General features: G+C 27.6%; 1 protein-coding gene across 2 annotated transcripts in view; it reads right to left on the bottom strand.

Moving 5' to 3' along the window:
• Window positions 1–3,962, bottom strand: part of LOC100159991 (legumain) — a 521,349-nt gene extending 517,387 nt beyond the window's left edge. For both annotated transcript variants that reach the window (XM_029485870.1, XM_008183424.3), the window contains exons 1-3: window positions 3,818–3,962; window positions 2,474–2,625; window positions 470–567 (exon numbers count right to left, since the gene is read on the bottom strand). In XM_029485870.1, coding sequence (XP_029341730.1) covers window positions 470–567; window positions 2,474–2,625; window positions 3,818–3,821 — 254 coding nt within the window. In that variant the 5' untranslated portion in view covers window positions 3,822–3,962. The remainder of the gene's footprint in view (window positions 1–469; window positions 568–2,473; window positions 2,626–3,817) is intronic.
• Between the last annotated feature and the right edge of the window lie 11,038 nt (window positions 3,963–15,000).

Consider the following 15,000-nt stretch of genomic DNA (forward strand, 5'->3'; position numbering starts at 1 on the left):
GTTATTTTGTTGTGATTGTATAATATTATTCGTGGGTACTTGAAACTTCTAAAGTATACTATTATATATCTATGATAGTACCACGGTTTTTTGTTGATGTATAACGCGTTATAAGTACCTAATAAATATTATGATATGATTAATTTGGAATTTATTATAGGTACCTAATATAATATTATGTCTTATACCTAGACTAACATACCGTCTCCGCTCAGAATCGTTTTTCTTATACAATGATATTATATCATTGAATTCAAATTTAATACCATCCATTATACAGTGACCCACTTGTAACCTACTGTACAGCAGAGCGAAATCCACTTACCCACCTTTTTATAAAACAATTATACAATTCTTATGAACGTCGAGTAGGTAGTCCAAAATAACAACTTAGGTACATTTAATTAGTCCATCGGTATTTTATTGATTTAACATTAGATTTTACTATAAAGTGTACAAAAAAATTTACCTTGAATTGTACGCAATGTCATCCACCATCATTGTTATGATGTTTTCTAGTGGTATTCCGTTTTCTTTAACTATTTGGTATGCATGACATATGTCCGCCTATAGAATAATATTAATTGTAATAATTAATTCGAACGTATTTAAACACAAAGCTATTAAACATATTATACTACCTAACCCATTTAACTTTTTAGTATCCATTTCAATTATTGATTATTATTACTTTTTGTTACCTATTAGTTATTATGCGTCATGATTAAAATTTAGATTTAAGTTTAAATACAGTGGTACTGATTTCAGATTTGTAGTCATATAAACGGAGTGTAACGGCAACAATAGTAACAACTGACAAAATGTAATAATTTAAATTCTATAAATCGTTTTAGTTTAATAAATTATGATTATTGTAAAATATATTAAAAATGTAATATTAATAAGAATACAATTTATTTCGTAGTTGTTCGCATTTTTCAGTTATTTTTGTTACACTCTGTATACCGAAATTCTCATTTGCCTGACTGTGCATTATACAGTGTGTAACAAAATGTTGATAATCTAAGGCAGCTATTTAATAAGGTAAGCTAATGCAAAATGAAATTGATGATTTGTTTACTCATCAATAACTGGTATTAAACACGTATATTATGCATAATACCAAAATGGACAAAATGGGATTGAAGATTTGTTTACTCTATAAGTTATAACTAGCATTAAACACGCGGTATAATAGTATTATATATTTATATAATATGTCTCGTTGAATCCAAAAAATTCACACTTCAGATAAAATACATGACAAATCTACACACTTTAGTAGGTTCTTGAATCGAAAAACTAAAACCTGTATAATTACTTAACAGTGGATGATTATATAGGTAATATATTAAAATAATAAAATGTATATTATGTAAAATATATTATTTTTTTTTTAAATATTTATTTAGGTAATAAAATATAAAAGAAATTTTTGTCAGCCAAATAGATACCTACTCATCACAATATTATATACATTCTAATTCAATATATTATTTTTACATGTTACAAATTACAATGACGATTTCATCTTATTTGTTAACATAAACCATTTTTTTATTTTGGGTGAAAAGAATATCATAGTTTAAAAAACAAAAATTAGCGCTTCTACCAAACAGTTCAGAATACATCTGGAATACATCTGGTCTTTAGATTCAAAATAATGAGCAGTGTTTTGCTATAGGTTCCTATAATAAGCCAATTGAGTGTATGGTTTTTGTTTATCGCCCTTTTCCCTCGAAATCACATGTGTGCTGGTTTTGGATGCAATCGAATACCATATGGGGGGCAAACAAGCCGAGTTCTTCTCCCCGTGTTTCCGTATTATTATTATTATTATTTTTTGTTTTATATAACTTGATAAAGTTTCAACTGTAGAAAACTAGCAAGCTAGGAAGTTTATTCGTCTTAATATGGATTAGGTATAGCTGATGTATTTTATTGCCCATTATTTTTATGGTAAAAAGTTTATTTTTTAAATATATTTTTTTTCGTAGGTAGGTATGTTTAACGTTTCATATGAGTAAGAACTAAGAAAGAACCTATTTGATTTTTAAAACCTAATGTTGTGAGTTGTGACAACTGGGAGAAATTATTAATTTTCAAGCCCCTCCCCCCCACACACATACACACATTGAAAAATCCTGCATACGACACTGTGTTATCTAATTCCATAAATTGAGTATTACCACAATCAATCGGTATAATTTATTATAAAGCTACCTTATTCTTCCCTGATACCCGACTTGCGGAACACCTGAACACCCATTATTACGCTCAAGCTCAAGCTTTAGTAATATTCTTACTTCTAAATTTTATAATAGTTCAATTCATTCTAATTTTTAAACTAACGGAGCAACACGTGTTCTGCTGAACGTATAATTTTATGGAGACAACGCATATGGGTGTGTAGGTGTCTTCTTAAGGAGAAAAACAATGTATTATAATAAGCGACTTAAATATTTTTTTAGACCTGATGTCTGTAATTGTTCCATCCATCTGAACCAGCCACCAAAACTACCCATTTCTTTCCTCTAACATTAATTTCCTCATTTGTTGACTTCGGTTCGTGTACAGCAAAAGATCCGATAGCAAATAACGTTAATGATACCAAATTGAAAATTCCTGTAATGTCCAAGCGGTTCACGTATTAGTCTACTAAAATCTACTTAAATCTACTTAAATTTATATATATTATATCAATCTAAATCAAAATGTTCATAACATGTAGGTTCACCAACCCGTGATATTTTTTATAATTTATAATACATTATACTAAGTACCTATATTATTATTAACGACCAATGGGATGAGTTATGTTTACTACATTTTGTTTTGTAATAATATTATGTCATTGAAACCCATTTATGGTGGATAAGATTTGTATATTTCTATGCGGGTTCCCTACAAACTTCTTAACACAGTGTAATAGTGCATTTATATTTTATACTGAGTTGTTATGTGTTTGCAAACGAATAATATCTATAATATTTATAATATTATTCTAAAATATAGTAAATACCCACACATATGATTGATAATGATATAAAATAAATCATTATCTGAAATACGGATAAAATCTGAGTTTGCATCTATTATACCTAAAGGTTACGTTTTAAAACTAAACGATCTGCGTGTACCAAAAACGGGTGTTGTATGACGGATACCTAAGAAATCCCTAGAGAGAAACTACACATTTTGGATTTTCAAATGAGTTAGCTAATGGAATAACACTGCATTACTGCCCTAATCAGTTGCGTATATAAGGCCATATTATGACCTAACAATCATAATATTACATTGAACATCCTCCGTCCCTCTACTAAGACAGGCTAGGTACTATATAGTACTTATTAATTTATTACACTACCAAAATCAAGTCATTTAGTTTTGATTGATAAATTGATTAAAATAATATTTCATTTGCAATCTAAAATGTTGTTAAATATTTTTCAGAATATAATTTGGAAATGTTTTATACACTAAACGATATTTGTAAGATTAATGATTTATTCTTTTTAAAATAATGTCTACAATATCACTACTTTTTGACAAATCGTGTTCAATATTGTGTATAGACAAAAGGTTTAACCGATTTCGAACCATTGAAGTTCTCATACATATTTTGGTACATATCATTACTTAAATAACCATACAGACTATCGATAGTTGATCAATAATCATATAACATATTTTATAAAGAAATGTTATGTTTAGAAATACCGTTTCGTAGTGTTTTGATGTTTTCAACACTTCAAACTTAATGTGTTATTACCTTGATGTTCGATTAAAATGATAAATCCTAAATATAACTTACCCATTTTGTATAGTTATGCTTGGTTAATACGATTTCGAACCTGCAATAATGCACCTCTTTAATAATAATATTATACGCACTTATATCTTTAATACCGTACACACTATTAAGTTAAACTTAATAGCGTTGGACCATATATAGTAAAATAATTTAAAATTAAAAAAAAAAAAATAAAAATAACTGAAAATGTATTTGTTTATTAAACGTGCGATAAAAGTCCAAGTGATACTTGTAGAATCAAAATGTTTAATTACTATAAGTATTTCTAAGAAAACAATGATCTCATTATACTTTGTTGGCATGTGATACTTCACAAACCCCTTTTGAGAGGTCGCTTAACAATAATAATATATTATTTATTTTATTGTTAAGACTGGTGCTCCGTCTTGAAGTGCATCGCCAATTGAATACTATAATTATAATTTATCTATATTGATAATTTTCTTTCAAGTCACGTAATAAATAATAACATAAATATATATAATTATATACATATATAAATATATTATAATATAAAAATTCTAAATATTAGGTACCTACATGATACATTATTTTAGTTTTGTTAAGTACCATATACAAATATAATATACATAAACATTACAAATTTATATTGCTAATTTTAATGAAACTTATTTAAACAAATAAACTATATTTAAGTTTAGTTAGGTTATTTAACTTATCATCTCGGTATAATTTCTAAATTTCTGAGGCAACAGGTAAACATGATATTGCGTTTATGTAAAAAAAATATCACTCTTTATTTGCTTAACTATGAAAGAAATTGTATGCTGAAAATAAGTTTACTATATATTTAGAAAATTTAATAAAATCCAAACCATTTCCATTTTCTCGATACAACAACCACATGCCTTATACTGTCAACCAGAGGCGGTTTGAGTAAGTATACTGTTTTTGGTGCAGTGCACCACCAATATTAGGGGGGTGGTCTTGGTTGAGCATGTGCTGACCGCAATGCTTAATTTTGATGTTGAATAAAGTAATGAAGTAAGTACCTGATCAATAATATTTGATAAATGATAATCGTAGCTGAAACTGTTGATAGCGTAGAGTTAAGAATATAAGTTAAGAATCATTGTTATTATAAAAAAGGTGTAAACAACTTAACTGAAGAAAATTAGGTATATGAAAAAACTTATAAAAAATATTTATTTATAATTTCTATGATGAAGTGAGGGGTTGGGGTGGGTGTCTATATATTGTCTTGCACCACTAAGTATAATACATTCAAACCGCCTCTGCTGTCAACTTGCTAAATTTAATAAATATTCTGTATTATTTATTATGTATTATTATGTATTATTTAAGAAAATGTATTGGTTATAACTTATAATAAGTGGTATAAAATAAAATTACTAAAATAAAACTACAATCGTTTTCACAATATGTAGGTATTCAATTTTATCGACAGTAATTTATATTATCCAATCTGTTATTTAAAAATTTTTTTTTTATAATGTACTTTTTTTGTTTATCTATTATTTCAAACTGTAACATAAATATTCTGTTCTTCCAGTTCACTATCTTTAAGTACCTGTATAGCCGTATAGGTACTTACACACCTTAATAGGTAGTCGGCTAGTAGGCACCTAAAAACAATTCAGGGAGCATAAACAATAAAATAAAATAAAATACTCCTAGCATCAAAAATGTTCAAACGTCATATAATGAAACTGAAACGATTTACCTATTATATTGAAGTATAAAAAAAGTGGGCAAGTGTGTGTCACTCTACTGTACAGTAGATTACAAGTAGGTCAGTGTAATGGATGCATCCATGGTGTTCAGTTAAATTTGAATTCAATGATATAATATCATTGTATAAGAAAAACGATTCTGAGCGAAAACGGTCAGTCAGCCTATGACGTTACTAGTATATTTGATAATATTAATTATTATTATGAATAAAGTAATTTATGTATGACATATTTACATGAAATTTTATTTTAAATTTTCAATCCTTAGATATAAAAGTTGTACATTTTATAAATTTTTAACTACGAAATAATTATTCAATTTTAAATTTGATACATTTTGTCAAAATTCGATCTTTAAATGCGTATAAAAAAAAATTGTGCCTATGTATTTTTAATATTTTTCAACTGCTATTATAACAATTTATTATGAGCCTTGTATTAATTTTTTACACTTTTTGGCCCAACAAATATAACTTAATTGATATTTAAAAAAAAAAACTAAAAAAAATTGAAAACTGACAATTTCCGGAAACAGCTCAAAAAGAGTCAAATTATTTTCAAAATTTTATCGTATATAGAAAATACTAATATAAACATTCAGTGACATTTTCAAGTATCTACAGTCATTCGTTTTTTAATTATAACAAAATAAGAAAATTGTTACGTGAGAAATCGAGTGAATATTAAATGTTGTAAAAATATGAATTTCAAACACTCATAAAAATGTAATTTGATTTGCTTGTAGTCATTTTTTTTTGATAAAAGTCTAAGAAAAACTTATGAGAAATTTTGTATTACATTTTCAGATTTAAATAGAAATTTTTTATAAATTTCTAACTCGATATAATTTTCACATTTTTGTGAATTTTACGTATTTTGTCAATATTTGAACTATAAATGCTTATAAAAAAAAATTGTGAATATGGATGTTTAATATTTTCCATCTGTCTTTGAAACTATATATTAGGAGCCTTATATATACAATTTTCAAGCATATTTACCCAACAAATAAAATTGTATTGTTATAAATAGAAAAAAAAATAAAAAAATCGGAAACCGAAAATGTTCGTAAATGGCTCAAAATAAAGCGAAATATTTTGAAAATGTTATGGTGTATAGAAAATTCCTATGTAAAAATTCAGTCAAAATGTCATGTACCAACCGTATTTTGTTTTAAAGTTTCACTAAAAACCAAAATCGTAAAAACTAAAAGCGTAATAAATGTATTTATAAATTTATATTAAAATATTAAAAGCGTAAAAATTGCCGTTTTCCTTAATTATTTTTCCTAAAAGATGATGAGTGATGACAGACACAAAAAGTTATATAGCCCAGGATATCATATAATATGTTTGAGTAAAATTATCCTAAAAGTGTAGCACATTCACAAGTTTACAAACACAATAATAAGTTCAGTACAGAAATGTAATGGTACCTATGTATACAGAGTGTATCTTATGTCATTATCTTATGTACGCGGGTTTTTTGTTAACGATTATGGATCGATGACATAGAATTTCATTAAAACGAAAAGACATGTTTCTGTATTTTTAACAGGCAATTTTTTTTAAAACAATTTCAAAATTTTTAAACACACTGGTGTACCAATAGCAAAATCAACTTTATTTTTTAAATTGGTAACAAACTATATTTTTTGATGGATTCCTTTTTTTTCTGAACATTTTGATGGTCAAATCATTAATTTTAATTCGCTATATTATTAACTATGGTCCACTAAAGTTTAGTTAAATATATGCATTAATACTTTTAATTGAAATAATTGGTATAGGTTTAATTTACAAGAGCTAAATCATTTTTTCTTATAACTAACTTTTATAACTTGAAATTTGAACCATAAGTTCCCTATATTGGTAGGTATCACAAGCAAAGTATGAATTTAGCAGTTGAAATTCTTTAAGAATTATTTAATAATCGTGATTTAAAATAAACTATTTGCAAGACAATTTGATAAATAGTCAATTTCAATATAGGTTTGTACCCAACTTAGGCATACTTTTAATCTGAGTTAATTACAGATTTCCAATATTATTATAACAAGAATCAAATACCATTAGGTAGGTATTGACTTAGGTATAAAGAATCCAAATTAATGCTATTGTAAGAAAAGTATGATAGGAAAAGTACGAAATAAAGTATAAATGTCCAAAACTAAAAAATATGAAGGGCTATGAATTTCAACTCTTAAATTCATACTTTGCATGCGATACCTACCAATATAAGGAACCTATATGGTTCAAATTTCAAGTTTATCCCACTACGAGAAGAGCACCACAAAACATTGCACTTTTTTCATTACACAATTTTTTTTAATCCCCATACCTAAGACATTAATGACAACAATCGAATACCACTTACCAATTTACTATTTTACTTTAGCCACCTAATAAAGAATCCAAATTTATGATATTGTAAGAAAAGTAACAGTGAAGTAATTAATTACGAATACCTATATATATTACCTATTACCTATAATAACAAATAAAAATAATAATACTGATTTTGATGATTGTATGTTAAAATAAAAATAATGAACTATGTTTGCCAACAATTTTGTTCATGTTTTTTTTTTGAGTCTGCCATTAGATTACCGATTATCTACTTAAGTGTATAAAAAGATAGTTAAAAGAAAATATTATTTACCCCTTGTAAATTAGGTAAATCTATACTAATTATTTCAATTGTAAGTATTAGTGCATATTTTACTTAACTTTAGAGGATCATAGTTAATAAACTAGCGAACCAAAATTGATTATTTGGCTATCAAAATTTTCACAAAAAAAAGCTTTATCAATAAAGTTTAATTAAAAATAAAGTTGTTTTTGCTCTTTTTGGTACACCTGCGTTATAAATTGTTATAAAAAAATTGCCTGTTAAAAATAAAGAAACACGTCTTTTTTCGTTTTAACGAAATTCTATGTCATCGATCCATAATCGTTAGAAAACCCCGCGTACAATGACATAAAATACACCCAGTATAATTCAGCAAACAGTCTAATTTAAACGTAAAAAATGTTTGGTTTCCGTTTAGCCCCTAAAAAAACTAATCTCATAATATTTAACCAAAATAAGATAAAAAAAATATCACTGTCAACATTAGAATCCAGATCATCAATGATAAAACCAAGGTGAAAATGTTTGGAGTATAATTTTTACTAAAAGTCTCCCAGCTCTCTCATATTTAAAATTAAAAAAATTCAATCTTCCCAGGCTCACTATCGTTAAAACACTTACTCTATTCGGGGAGCCACATTCTTCCTAAAATATGTACTTAAATCCTTTATTCCCTTCTAAATAGATTATGCTACTTCCATTTTTTTCATCTGCGAAAGCAGAGGTGTGAATTGGGAATCTCTAACTACCTTGTTGAAGTTTTAACTAATTTTAGGTACAGAGCCAAACAACATTGTGTAACTATTTAAATTCATATTAGAAAACAAACTCATTGATCAAATATAGCACAATATTACAATAATATAATAATATGCGATACAAAAACTTTGTATTATTTAATTTAATTTAATTTATTTAGACTCGAGTCTATAAAAATATAATGATATTAAAAAAATATAAATAATAAATATGTTTATATTATTATAACATTTTATAATTTATATACATACATTTTTTTCTCTGCTTTGTAAACAATATATTATTATTATTATTATTGAACCAATTTTATCAAATACATATTGTTTCGTTCAATGGCTACAGAGGCCGTAGATAGCTTCTAAAAATTTAAAAGAAGGTAGAACTGGATACGTAGGAACCTACAAATTATTTGTATTTTAATTGGAGCCGAATATATCCTTTTTGCAAATAATTTTTTAAAAATATGTACAACGTTTATCTATATCTATATCTATATACATATAAAATTACTTGTCCTGAGAGATTCATCATCTCCTAGCTGGAACCGCTGAAGCTATGAGTATGAAATTTGGACAGTAGTTTTGTTTTGTGATGTAGTTCATGTAGATCATAAGGTTCAATAAAAATGCTTCAATCTTCAACATGGATGGTGGTTTCTGGACATAGTTAGTGCTATATCAGGTCAAAAGTTAAAAAATTCCTTAAACATTTTCAAAATAATTCTGAAAAAATATTATGGAAATTGACATACGAAGTACCCAATCTGTGGTAGGTGCGATTTCCCAGCTCATTTCGTTTTACACCAGTGATGGCTGACTTGATATACAATCAAACGCGGCGTTGGACTTTATACTTTTCATATAGGTATAAAAAAAGCACCGTATTTGACCGTTCAGGTATCGATTTAAATGGGTCATGACAGTTATAGCTAGACGCTCACACTCAGTTTTCAAAAACTTTTAGACTTCGAAACGAGACCGCCAAATAGCATTGAGCCACTGAATTAATGAAACCAACATTATAAAGTCTATATCACCAAACCGTCCAAACCTTATCACCGACGTCAAACTTTTGGCTGACTGTAGACGTGTGATCCGATACACACAAAGATATAATATAATACGGCATTGTCTCCACGCGGATACTCATTCTCAGAAACTTTTACTAAAATATAATTTAAAACTACGGACTAGAAAATATGGAGGTATATTGTAAATTTGAATTTTGAAATCTGTCAACTATTTTATACTAATTTAGCAAAATTAAGGAGTTGAATCAAAGTTATTGGAAAAATATGTATTATTAATACTTAAATTCAAATTTTGATACAACATGACAAAGTGTATTTACACTAGTACCAAATAAAATACATAACTTAGTTTATAACTTGTATTTTTTTTTTTATTAAAGCCATATGTGTTAACAAGTTTTTAATGCATTTTCTTTTTGGTTTTATTTCTGTTTTAATTTTTATTCATAACAATCGAATTACATTACAATATAATCATATAAAATAAACTTAAATACTTCAGTTTTATATGATCTGGACATAGACATTTTATTGGGCCATATTCTTTAAAGAATTTAAAGGAATTATTCAAAGTGAGTTGTGCCAGAAGAAATAGCTTGAAAATATGTAAAGTAGTCATTATAGAGCTAAGAGTACGATTTAAGTTTCGTCGGTTGTGTGATGGCTGAGGTGGACAAGGGTCGTGATAATAGAATATCACTGAAAGACTATCGTAAATCAGTGCAAAAAAATATAGATTAGTTACAGTTCTTGTGAAAAATCCTTCCAGCGTCATAAATGTCTCTTTTTTGGAGCACGCCGGTAAGATTTCTCCCCAAGAACTGTAACCAAGCGATATTTTCGTACCCAGCTTTACGGTAGTTTTACAGTTATGTTCTATTATCTCAATTCTTGTCCACTTCAGACATGGCGAATTTATAAAACTCTGATGGTATTTCCTCATTTTAACTAATTTTCATATTTCCATGCTGTTTTTCTGGTCATTACGGCCTATGAGTAACACGTCCTCTTTTTTAAATATATTTTGGTGACCTGATCATCTCCGTGTAGACTTTGAAGCAAACGTGAATCAAGTCGCGTAGGTATCTTTTTACAACATCGACGAACTCGGGCCCAGTCAAGTATTCCTTGTTCGTTTCGGAACATAGTAGACATATATATGTTATCTACGCCATAAACGTTTCTCAGCCCTTAAGAAAAATTCATGAACTGTATACAATTTAACTTATCCATATATAGGTTTCGTGTTGTCTTTTGTTAGCATGTAATGCATTTGTTGCAACCGGAGTACTTCTATTTTATTGAAATATGTTGTAAGTGAAAGGTCAGTTCCGATGTCCTTCCGATTCACCTATCTGTGCTTCAAACGTGTATCATCAGTATACAGTTGTATACCTACAGCATATTCATCGGACAATATGGCATTTTCATTTAATTCGGAATTATTTAATAATTTTAAGCCTCTCAGTAATTTAAATAGTATTTCAAAATTGAAATATAAATATAAAATGTAGGTATTATTTTCATTGTATTTAATGAATATATAAATAAAAAACATTACATTTTCAACCAATAAAACAAGCGCATTTATATTATTATTTGTTTCCATGAGAACCTAAGCCAGGAAATATGACTGACACATTCACGATATTCTTGATACTATTAAAATATATTTGTCTGATAACTTTAAACCTATAGGAGTATCAATAAAATGTTCAAAATATTTAGATCAATTTTAAACTACTTCAGGGATGAATTATTGGGCCACAGGGAAATCGGTAAATTCCCGATGGGCCGCGTACCAAATAGTAAATAGTAGGTAGACTTAAATATTATCTAAATATTACCATTGATTATAGATTATTCTTTCAATGATATTACGTAATAACAGTCTATAATATTATAACGTAAAACGTAATACAAGTATATAACGTCTATAACAGAAATTGAATAATAATATTAATTATCAATAAGTAATAACAAGAACTGTAATCAAAAAATCAACTTCCGTGGACAATAAAATCTATGAATAATTGGTTATTCGGGTTGTCGTCGATCAGATGGGCCGGTGGGTTGTGGGTAATGACGACGAATTTTGACGATACAAGTCGGATGCGGTTCGTTAATATGAATATCTAATAAGAATATTTTTATTTGAAATTTATATTATTTATATTTAAATATCAATCGTTATTCAAAACCTCGATATCAGCACTTGGCAGTCAGCAGTTCAGCACAATTTGGTTAATTTTACAATTCAATTACTAAGTACTTAACTAGGAATAATTCATAAAATTTTTTATATTACAATAGTAATTCCTGGATCAGGAGGAGCTGAAAAAATTCGAGACAAAAATTAAAAAATACTACTTTTAGAAGCAAAGGCTTCTAAAAGCATTAAATTATTTTTCAAGTCTCAGAATAGCGAAGTGAGTATTAGCTGAACTTTGTCATTATAATAATAATATATTATTAATTAAAAATATTAAACTGTTACTGTACAAAGTACAATAATCTACAATTTATTTTATTGGTAGAGAATGAGAGAAACAACATATTTTGCAAAATATTTAATGCAATAGATACCTACTTAATTTTTTTAATATGAAAATATACATTAAACAATTTTAGTGTGATATTCAACTGATAATTTTAAAAATTATTGATAATATTTATAAATAAGTATTAATTATGATTTATCGATTTAATAACAAGGCTGGTAAAATTAATGTTTTTTTTTAACTCAGTTTTTAACTTAACTTAAACTTTTTAACTCCCATTAATACCCATCCTAGTATAATAATTATAGATTTATTTTTAGAGTAATGATAGCAATATAAGCAAGTATTTGTTTTAAGCTGACTAAAATCACTCAAAATCAATAATTTAGTACAAGGATTTATCACAGTCACGTATCATATGTGTTACTTTTAAATGGTATCAAGTACGATTGAATAATATATTGTAATTGTATTTTCATTATTTTTTATATAGATACAGTAAAACTGATAATAAAAAATATAAAATTACTAACATTTTATTATGTAACATTTATATGTAGGTAATACTATTGTTATTCTATTATTATTATTTTTATTACTATAATTTATTGTTAAAGGTTGATTTTATAATAACACTGATTACAGTAGACTACCCTTTAAAATACTAAAAATATGAATATTTTCAGTATGGTACACTTGCCAGTTTCCCTCCATCTCCCAACAAATAGTGGGCTAGTAAAAAAGTATATTCCCGGGCTGGTCCGAAATTCCAATCTGTCCCTAAACTATTTACACCATAATCTTATATTCCTATTCACATTTCACACCGACACAGTTTTATGCGATCTCTCGGTTTTGACTTACTTATACGTTAACGACAATAATATAGATACAATATAATATTATAACGGTTAAAAAATCAGATATGCAATGTCTTGCAAAAATTAGTACAACATACCGTACTAGCTAGATCAGTGGTTCAGGGGGGATTTAGATAATGCACGGGAGGGGGAAGGGGATATTGTGAAGATGAAATACTGAACATTTTGTTGTTAAAATAATTTATTAAATTGAAAACAATATACTAACTTTACTTATAATATTTAATATAAAAATAATATTATTAATTGTGCATTTACAACAATAAGAGACGGAAAAATAAATTAACTTCCACGAGACCAATTTTAATTTTGAAAAAATAATACTTATAGTACTTCACAAATTTTTTTGTTAGTTACCTACATTTGAACCAATGTTCTGGACGTCTAGTTGTTCTTTATAATATTTAAATATGGTCTGGTTATTTATTAACTTTTCGTGTGTTACACGGCGTGTTGTGTAGGCAATGTAGGTACAACACTAGGAATATAAAATATTATTTCTTAAACATAATAGCATTGATTATACATAGTACGATATCACATTCTTACTCACATTTACATACGTATATACAATATAATATATCTATATATATAAAAATTTAGATAATAATTTATAACAATTTATCAATCGAGAACGGCTGGTCCGATTTGGCTCAAATTTTTTTAAGATGTTTATAACTGCCAGTAGAAGGTTTTTACGAAATTTTAGGAAAATCCACCGGAAAGGTAGGAAATCTCAAATCTGTATGTCAAAAATACAACAGTGCATTATATTATATTGGCTGCTATTGGTTAATCGGACATGTTATATGATATAAAAATAAATCGCAGAATGTGTTGCTAAGCGTAATAATTCTACTGTACGTGTGTTGTGACTGAACTCCTCCTAAATGGTTAGCCCGATTTGAATGATTTTTTTTAATGCGTTTGCGTTTATTCATCTGATTTTAGTACAGTTAGGTTAGGTTAGGATTTTGTATTAATTGTTTATATCAATCCACCATAGGTAGAATACGACAAACTTGGTATAACTTTGATACTTTAGAGTTAAATCATATTATTATAATATTGTTCAAAGTGGAAATCACTAATAAGACATAATAGATTAGACGATATTATGACATCAATATTTTGTATACACACTCCCGCGCGTTGATCTCATATAAAATCGAAAGGTAAGATTATTATCTCGGCAACCTCATGGGCTTTTTATTATATTTTAATTTTAAAGCAAGTTATGAGTATTTTAAAATTGTAAATTATTTGTATATCTTAAAATACTTATAACTCATTTTAAAATTAAAATGTAATAAAAAACCCATGAGGTTGCCTAGATAATAATCCTACCTTTTGATTTTATTAGGGGCCAACACGCTCTTATTTTAAAATCAACGGAGCTACACATGTTCTACCGAGTGTAATATTTGGTATGTTACGCACATGTAAGACGGAGACAACACATGCGGATATCACGTCCTCTTAAAAGTCGATGAAGGGCGCAGTGACGTCCAGCACGGGTGCATGGCCACCGCCGCGGTCAAAAGGGGACTTAGCCGGGTGGGCGTTGGAACGTACTCACCATACGCCACGTTTCGACTGAACAGTTCCTGGTGGGAAAAAAAATACATGTCGCCGCGTAGTGGTAAGGCAGCTAAAATTTAAAAAT

The sequence above is a fragment of the Acyrthosiphon pisum genome, chromosome X (genome assembly GCF_005508785.2).
Source record: "Acyrthosiphon pisum isolate AL4f chromosome X, pea_aphid_22Mar2018_4r6ur, whole genome shotgun sequence".
NCBI lineage: Eukaryota > Metazoa > Arthropoda > Insecta > Hemiptera > Aphididae > Acyrthosiphon > Acyrthosiphon pisum.